We start from the raw sequence: 9,029 nt of genomic DNA on the forward strand, positions 1-9,029 counted from the left end.
GGGGGATGGAACACCTCTCCTATGAAGAAAGGCTTAGACAGTTAGGGTTATTCAAGCTGGAGAAGAGCAGGCTCCTGGGAGACCTTATTGCGGCCTTTCATTTTATGAAAGGGGATTATAAGAAAGACAGAGAGAGACCAGGGCCTGTAGTGACAGGACAAGGGGCAACAGTCTTAAACTGAAAGAGGGTAGGTTTAGATTGGGCATAAGGAAGAAACATTTTACAATAAGGGTGGTGAGGCAGTGGAACAGGTTGCCCAAAGAAGTTGTGGATGCCCCATCCCTGGAAGTGTTCAACACCAGGTTGGATGGGGCTTTGACAACCTGATCTAGTGAAAGATGTCGCTGCCCATGGCAGTGGGCTTGGACTAGATGATCTTTGAAGGTCTCTTCCAACCCAAACCATTCTGTGATTCAATTCCACATAATTCTACTTTCACTATTCGTTTGAGTTAACAGCAATATTTCCACCTAATGAAATGAGAACAGGAAGAGGCACTGAAAGTTCTTGACAAACACTTAAAAGAGCTTTCAGAACACAGAAACAGCATAGGGGCTGATTGAAAGATATTTGCCAAACATAATTCCCCCAGCACTCAACTCCATCTGTTCAGAACTGGAACATCTCTCCCCAGAAAGGAAATTCCAAGATTCCCAAATTTATTTTCATCCCAAGACATAACTGAGTAGGAAAATGTCATGGCACAGGAAGTTCAGAAACTTTGAGACAGCTGTTTCAAAGTACAAAGTATAGAATCATAGAATCATTTAGGTTGGAAAAGACCCTTAAGATCATCAAGTCCAACCATTAACCTAGCACTGCCAAGCCCACCGCTAAACCATGTCCCTAAGTGTCACGTCTACACGTCTTTTAAATAATTCCAGGGATGCTGACTCAACCACTTCCCTGGGCAGCCTGGTCCAATGCTTGACAACCCTTCCGGTGAAGAAATTTTCCCTAATATCCAACCTAAACCTCCCCTGGTGCAACTTAGGGCCGTTTCCTCTCATGCTATCACTTGTTACTTGGGAGAAGAGACCAACACCCACCTCGCTACAACCTCCTTTCAGGTAGTTGTAGAGCGTGGTGAGGTCTCCCCTCAGCCTCCTCTTCTCCAGGCTAAACAGCCCCAGTTCCCTCAGCCGCTCCTCATAAGACTTGTGCTCCAGACCCTTCACCAGCTTCGTTGCCCTTCTCTGGACACACTCCAGCACCTCAGTGTCCTTCTCGTAGTGAGGGGCCCAAAACTGAACACAGGATTCGAGGTGCAGCCTCACCAGGGCCGAGTACAGGGGCACAATCACCTCCCTACTCCTACTGGCCACACTATTTCTGATACAGGCCAGGATGCCATTGGCCTTCTTGCCCACCTGGGCACACTGTCGGCTCGTCTTCAGCCAGCTGTCAACCAGCACCCCCAGGTCCCTTTCCACCAGGCAGTTTTCCAGCCACTCTTCCCCAAGCCTGTAGCATTGCATGGGGTTGTTATGTACCTCCACTCAAAATAAGTACATAAATTTTAACAAAACTTGATGCAACTCGTCAAGCAAAAAGAAAAAGCTTGAAAAAGCTTTTTTTCTTGAAAGAAAAAAAAAAACCAAACAACCAAAATCCCAACCCTCCATTTGAGGCATGTTATGGATTTTTTTTAAAATAAGGATCCGTATCCAAAGTGCTCTTGGAAAAGGAGATCTGAGCTTGATTATGAGTAGATTCAAGACAACAGTTAGACTAACAAGTGCAAATCTCAACTCCAACACTCATCTCCCTGTATTTTCATGCTCTTTTCTCCCGAATATTGTTTTCCCTTTTTTTACAACACTATTTTCTCTCTTCTGTTTTTCCTTCTCTTCTTCTCCAGTGTCTCGTTTCCATATCACATTTAGCACACCTACTTTATTTTGTTACCTTTTTTACATTCACTACCTATCTCTAAGCACTTGAAAACTGCAGGTGATCACTGGCTAACAGGCCAACCTAATGGGTAGCCCCCGAGTGGTAACAAGCCTGGCTTCCTCCCCCATCAGCTGCTGGAAAAAGGCACTATGTATGCCTTCCTAATAAATTCCTGCCCTGAATTTTGCTGAAGGACTCCATCTTTTCAAACTACCAGCTAGCTAGCTACTGATAAAAAGGTAATTTCCTTTTCCTCCTTCTCAGTAAATCCACAAGCAGTGGTAGACTCAGTGGGTTATTTTCAGACCGCTAACCAACCGTAGCACCCAAGGCAGCTACGTGCAGTGAAAGCATCTAGGTCAAGAGAGCAACGAGCGATTCAGCCTGCCGGCTACCTGGGACTAGCTGACACCAGCATGCTGGCAAGGAAGAGAGGTGAGTACGGCTCCTGAATCAGATGTCACGGGAAGTGGTATGAGTATAGGCCAGCATTCTTCTTCTGTGTGTGCAGAGCCAAAAAGTCACCATGGAAGTTAACCATCTAGGACTTCACCTACTTGCCTTCAAACCATGAGGGTGAAAAGCTCTGCTTTAATACATTTTTAGGATTCTCCAAAAGCTTAATGCACACTCACCAAAAAATACTTACTGCTTTACCTATGCAAACTGATTTTTCCAAACCCAGAGTTGGCTAATATTTACCATTCTATTACAAAACACCTTTTTAAGTACAAATCAAGAGTCCCTCCATCCCAAGACAGAAAGTGGAAGATAAGAATTTGTTAAACCTGCCCCATTCCTTCGCTGTTTGCACTTACTTTCATTGAATAAAACTAACATTTTTTGTTATTGAATCTGTATCACTAGCAACTACTACAGCTGGGCCAAATAAATTTACGCAATTTTTCTAAACATTTACTCAACTGAAGTTGAAATCAAAGAGTTAATTAGCAAATAGGTCCATTGTGCATAGAAACATGCATCTTAAAATACATAAAGGAATAACCTCTAAGCATGTCAGGAAGCACTCCTTTCACATTGGATCTCTCACTGGACTGAGAAGGGACAGTTCCTGAAAGTGTCTGCAGCAGGCAATGCAGCATACCAGAAGATTGGAGTTGAAGGCCTTACTTTTTTTAATTATTATTTTAAAAATCACCTCCCTGTGCTTCTCCCATTCCCACTTTCATCCACGAACAAAGACCTTGCTCACCTGCAAACAGTTTTTCAAAACTTTACCACTTAAACTCTTACCCTCTCTAGGTCTTGCCTCAAATGCATGAACATCCGCATGCGAGTATGAATGCTATCTTCTTTTGGCTGCACCAAGCCATTTTCTTCATCCTCCTTGGGAGGAAACAATGGTTTGTTAAAGTTACTTTTTCGCTTTAATTTCCAGTAATTGTAGATGAAGTCTACAGCAAGTTTAGGAAGGCCCAGTTCTGCTGCAACATCCTCCACTTTAACTAGTGAGTAAAACTCTTCTTCCAGCTCTCGGAGTTTCTGGGCTCGCAAACTGGTTTTCTCACTCTCTGTTTGCTTCTGGTCTGACATGCTCTTGGGGTGCTCATCAACATCAGGCAGCGAATTCTGTTTGTTCTTGCTGTGCTTTAGACAATACGACTTGAACTTGACCTCATCCCCATCATCCAGGATAGTCTTCATCTCTAAGCTATGCTCAAAGGCACAGGTGACATGAAAGGCAGTGATACAGCTTTTCACAGAACACTACAGGCAAAATAAAACAAAAAACCTCAATCACTAACAGTAGCAACAAACCAGAAAAAAAGGACAGAATTATTTTAATTACATGGAAGTCCACCCCTACAAAAACATATTTCCTAAGCACTCTTAAAAATATCTGTTGATCTCTTTGAATTTGGTATCACCCGATTTAGTATTTTCCCTTTTGTGAACAGTGTTCAACGGAAGGACCTTTCTATCCATCTCTGACCCACATAGTAGCAGTCCTTACACATCTCAGCCTTATTCAAAAGAAGGCAACTCAGACTAACTCCTAAATCTCCGTGCTAGTGAACTAATTTGATAGCAAACAGCTATGAAGAAGTAGGCATCTATCCAACGGTCATCTGCATTATAAAGCATCTCTGAACACCAGAAGAACAAAACGCAAAACTGAAAAAACCCTTCTCACATAGACTCAAGAGTTACCACAGGACAAGTACGTACCTGAATGCAAGCACCAGTTTTCAGTTTGCATAAACTACACACTAGAGCCCATCGACTTGGTGGAATGTGAGACACCTTCGTGATTGGCTCCATCCTTTCTGGGCAAGCAATGCTAACCTGTAAACAAAAAAACAGCATGGAAAGCAATTATCAAGGCAATAAAAGCAAGCTCTCCATTCATACCAGAAGAAGAAATATGACCACACATTTATCTCACTGCGAGATCTCCATGTGCTCCTACTTCTTAGCAAGGGACCCTCAAAGATCCCACAGGAAAACAATGTTGTGGAATACTACTAATTTAACCTCGTGGCTAGAAGTTGCAATTCTTCAAAACGTTTGAGGCATCTACAGCATGCCTTGTTATGAACCAGTTGAGAGACTGCAGTAAGTGATCCTTAAGTTTATTTCCCTTCCATTCTGGTTTTTTTTTCCTGTGCTGCTTTAACAGGTCTAACTTAAAAAGTACCAAAATACAAGCTACTCAGAACAAAATAGGAACACTTACTCATACTTACGTGAAAAGTTCCTTCTTTAAGATCCACAGATCTGCTACAATAGCTACTTCTGCCAGCTCACAATCTGGGGCAGAACCAGATCTATCAGTCAGCAGCCAGGGAAAGCCTCGCTTCCCAGCTCTGCCTCTCCACTGAGCGCTCCCAATGCAAGAGGTGATTCTCTTTCCTAACTACAGATTGTATCAAGTATAATTTGAGAAAGAATACAACAAACTTCTCTTACTGCAAAGCATGGTATATTCTCTTGTGCCAGTTTTCACATACTTAGTCTGGATGATCCATTTGTCTCTGGTAGACCAGATTATGGATATTAATACTAAAAGAAAGAAAAAAATTCAGATAAGCACAGGATACTTTTTTCTATTCTTTGTTATACTAACGTCCATATATCCATTGTGATAGAAATTTCTCAGCTGCCTGTTGTCCATGCTGGGAAACAAGGACTGTCCTCCATAATTTGGACACCAAAACAGACATAAATTATCTCCGTAGGCATCCCTGAGCTACTCCTGGCAGACAGGATTTATCCAAGGACAGAAACAAAAAGTTGGCCAGCTCTGAATGACCAACATGCAGAACTGGGCCAGTATGAGAATGGCACATGGCAGAAGATTTCAGTGAGATAACTGTCCTGTCCCAAGAATACCAGTCTCCAAAAGCTTGGATTTTGATGCTTACACAGCACTTTTTGAATTTAGCCATTGTGTGCTTTGGAGGGCTACCTGCCTGAAGAAGAAATACAATGCTGATTCTAGCTAGGAAGATCCCCACACTTTCTATGAACATTTCACCTGAACAGAGCAGACCTGTATTTCCAGTGGTAGGATAGGGGCCTCTTCTCAAAGGGGTCAGATCTAGGAATTCAAAGAAAAAAGGTTCCCTTGGTCATGCTCTGTGGCACTGTGAGGCCAGAATAAAGCTGATTCCTTAAGAAGTAAGTTAAGGCTGAGATTGGAACAGCAATTGTTTTTTCTAGAAAAATTTAAGAGCGTCATGCTACAGTAGTTTCCATAGATTACCTCCATAATAAGACTTTCCTAGGGAAATCCAGGTTATATTAACAAGTTTAACATGTGATAATTAAACCATTGACTTTACAAGAGCTAGTAGCCTAAGCTGAATTTTGTAGCTTCCCTTTTGGGGTACATCAACAATCACTTGATGCACGTATTCATTTTAAAACCTGCTTAATCCCTGAGGAGGAAAGGCTTTGCTTCAGCAGACCTCTGTGAGGTAGACTTACCCAAAGACAGCAGTGCCAAGTTGATCAAGTCCGAGAGTCATAGTTCCTATGCTCAACCTGAGTATTTTTGCTACTTTCTCCTTATCATTGCATTGCTCTAAGGATCATTTAAGAAGGTGGAAAAGACAGCTTTGCAAGAGATTACTTGGTTCATCAGTTCCACATTTTAAAAAGTTGATCAGCAGTTCATGAATGAATGACATAAATTGACTCTAATAAGATTTATATTTGTTACAGTACTTCACCCTCTGGTCCCCCAACTGCAAGCCACATCTTGTGGAATATACTGAGGTCAACCTGCTGCATGGCGTTTCCAGAAGTCTTCATTAGGAAGATAGTGAGATGCTTCAGAGAGGGTCCAGGTTTTACCAGACAAGAAAGAGAACAGGCAAGCAATATGTGATGCCCTCATCAGGTAGAGATGACAAACAATTTAATCTGTTGTGGCCTTCCTATAAATTGGTGGGAAAGTGACAAAGCTGTCCCTGAAACGCTTGAATGGTTCCACAAAACCATGTCCAGCACTCTTAAACATCACCAAATGTAGCTTTTTTGCTTCCAAAATGAAAGAGCCTTTCATCAACCTAACTCGACATTCTTCAAAACAGAGCTGGTTACAAGTTGCACAGGTATTTCTGAAGCAATATTGTACAAAGACTGACTGCAATTCTCGTCCCAGTTACCACTACACTAAGAGGCAAGACTTCCTTTGGGAATGAAGGGATTATATCAACTTGTCAGGTTGTCTATATTCCTTTCAAAAAGAAACCAGAATTTTCAGTGAATTTTCTGGAGACTGAGCAATACCAGCTTTCCACCATGCTTCCTCGCAGCAGCTGGGAATTGACACACACCTTCTCCCTGTCCCTCTGCCCCTTTTAATGCTCTCCCTGCTCCTTCCCCAGAGGGGAGTCATAAGGTCAGGACACGTTTATGGTGGAAATACTGTCCATTCAGCTTGTAATGCTGCCTGTTTATATTACCCCACTTTGTAAAAGTACAAAGAGGCACTTAGAGAGTCAGGTGCAATTTATTTATACTGGCCTTGTGCCGCCTGCATGTTTCTGATATTCAAAGAGAGGAGTCAAGGCAAAGTCTGTTTGAACTTCGCTGCTCACAAGGGATCCAGAGGGCAGAGAAGCCAACCTTTTTGTTCCCCAAAACCTCCCATCCCAAGGCAGAAATGATCCATCTGCTGTAACACGTAGCTGTTTTCTCTGTTTTTTCTTCACCTTGTAACATGTTACATCTTGACTGCTGTACTCTGAAGAAGTTTTAAGAGTGGGAGAGAGTGAAGACAATAGGCTGTTGAAGCGTCTTCTCTGCAACTGTTATGCACATGAGCTGCCATCTCAATCGTCACCATGCTGCCACTAGCAGCTGCAGGAGCGCACAATGATCTGCATTGGTGGCTGAGAAGGGCAGCCCAGCGGCTGGAGCACAGCCACTCACAACAGCAGCTAAGGATAGTCAATTTGATACCCTTCCAGTTGTAGCAAGGAAAAATAACTTTCCACTGCAGCTAACACCACATTGATTGAGGGAGGACATAACTGTAATGGGTTATCTAAGGCAGACAAGGACCTTGAATTTCAAAACACTCCGTATAAGTTTTCTGGTCTCGGTGTTTCCTTTTTTCATTTTTTTAAAAGAATGCCTTTTAAGAAAACATGAAATAGACTACACATTTACACTAAAAGACAGTGAAGGCAGAAGGGTCAAGAAAGCCTTTCGACAGCATTAGCTCACAAGGAAGGGAGGGAAGAAAAAACATTTTAAGACAGTGCCGAATGAGTTAATGAAGGAAAATACCTGGTGCAATTGCCTGCAACAATGCTAGCCTATACTTGGTGATTCATGAAGTCTCTCTTGGAACCTTTTAACCACAAGACACAGACATGTTTATGGCCCATTCCTCTCTGCATTCTGCCTTGCTCAATTTTATTAGAGCCACAAGCGGAAATGGCAGTGACTTCATAATTAATCTATTTCTTTCGGGGGAGTTCCAGTGTGCTACTATCTTGGGGAGAAGAAAAATAGGTATATGAGAATACACATTCTCCCCTAAAGTATCCATCCCCAGGTCTTCAAACTCTGGGTCTTTCTTGTCCCCCAAAGCACGTAAGGCCATAGTGACTCTCCAGACACGAACTGACCTGCCATTTTAGTAGAGATTCCCAAAGGTTTCTCTGGCTTCTCCAGTGACTGAATTGTTTTACAAGTGACAACACAGGAGACTGAGGGAGAAAACGGATCCAAGAGGCATTTCCCACCCCTACTGGCAGATGTCACCTCCTCGCTATGCCTGACACACTTGGCATTGCTGTGGAGGGGAGGAGGTGGCCAAGGCCTGGAACCACCGAATGGGCTGTGGGAGCAGCCGGATTTGAGCTCTCCCACCTGGGTGCTCCCCAGCAGCTTCTCTCCCTCGGCCAGAGGGAGGTGGGCAGGTGGGAAGGCAACAAGTGCTCCCTGCCCTGCCATCACTACTTCCCAAACCTGCCAGTTCCTCTTCTGCCGGCAAGAGCATCAAGGCAACCACATGCAGAAAGGATCTTAGGAAAACCAGTCCGCTCAGAGCCAGGAGAGCTTCCAGCCAAGACACTTCATAAGTACAGGAGGAAAAGTCAGGAGATGTATTTTTTTTTTAAATTTTAAAATAAATCTTTTTTTTTTTTTTTTTCCTTTCCAAATTCTCTCTCCTTAAATGTGGAAGAGATGCCGGGAACTACAAGCAGGCCTGAAAGGAACGTGGAACTGCAAAGATAACCTCCTTGAAAAGCAGATATATGCCTGAGACAGAGCTAGGAATTACACATTGCATCTGGCTACTATTTAAAAAAAATACCCAGAATCTCAACATCTTCCTCAAAGTTTTGCAAACATGAGGCCTGGCTGCACTTGGGAGGAGAAGGTTCAGAAAATGATAGAATCACAGAATCATAGAATAGTTCGGGTTGGAAGGGACCTTTAAAGGTCATCTAGTCCAAACCCTCTGCTGTGGGCAGGGATATCTTCAACTAGATCAGGTTGCTCAGAGCCCCGTCCCACCTGACCTTGAATGTTTCCAGGGATGGGTCATCTACCACCTCTCTGGGCAACCTCTTCCAGTGTTTCACCACCCTCATTGTAAAATATTTCTTCCTTGTATCTAGAATCATTGAATCATTAAGGTTGGAAA

The 9,029-nt window shown here is 43.0% G+C and overlaps 1 protein-coding gene across 1 annotated transcript in view; it reads right to left on the reverse strand.

Annotated features, from left to right (window-relative positions):
• JADE3 (jade family PHD finger 3) overlaps positions 1–4,204 on the reverse strand; it is a gene marked incomplete at its 5' end in the record, with an annotated part of 7,694 nt that extends 3,490 nt beyond the window's left edge. Inside the window, 2 exons of the mRNA XM_009575713.1 lie at positions 3,152–3,625; positions 4,088–4,204. Of these exons, the coding sequence (XP_009574008.1) occupies positions 3,152–3,625; positions 4,088–4,204 (591 nt within the window). The remainder of the gene's footprint in view (positions 1–3,151; positions 3,626–4,087) is intronic.
• Between the last annotated feature and the right edge of the window lie 4,825 nt (positions 4,205–9,029).

Source organism: Fulmarus glacialis, unplaced genomic scaffold (genome assembly GCF_000690835.1).
Source record: "Fulmarus glacialis isolate BGI_N327 unplaced genomic scaffold, ASM69083v1 scaffold24650, whole genome shotgun sequence".
Taxonomy (NCBI): domain Eukaryota; kingdom Metazoa; phylum Chordata; class Aves; order Procellariiformes; family Procellariidae; genus Fulmarus; species Fulmarus glacialis.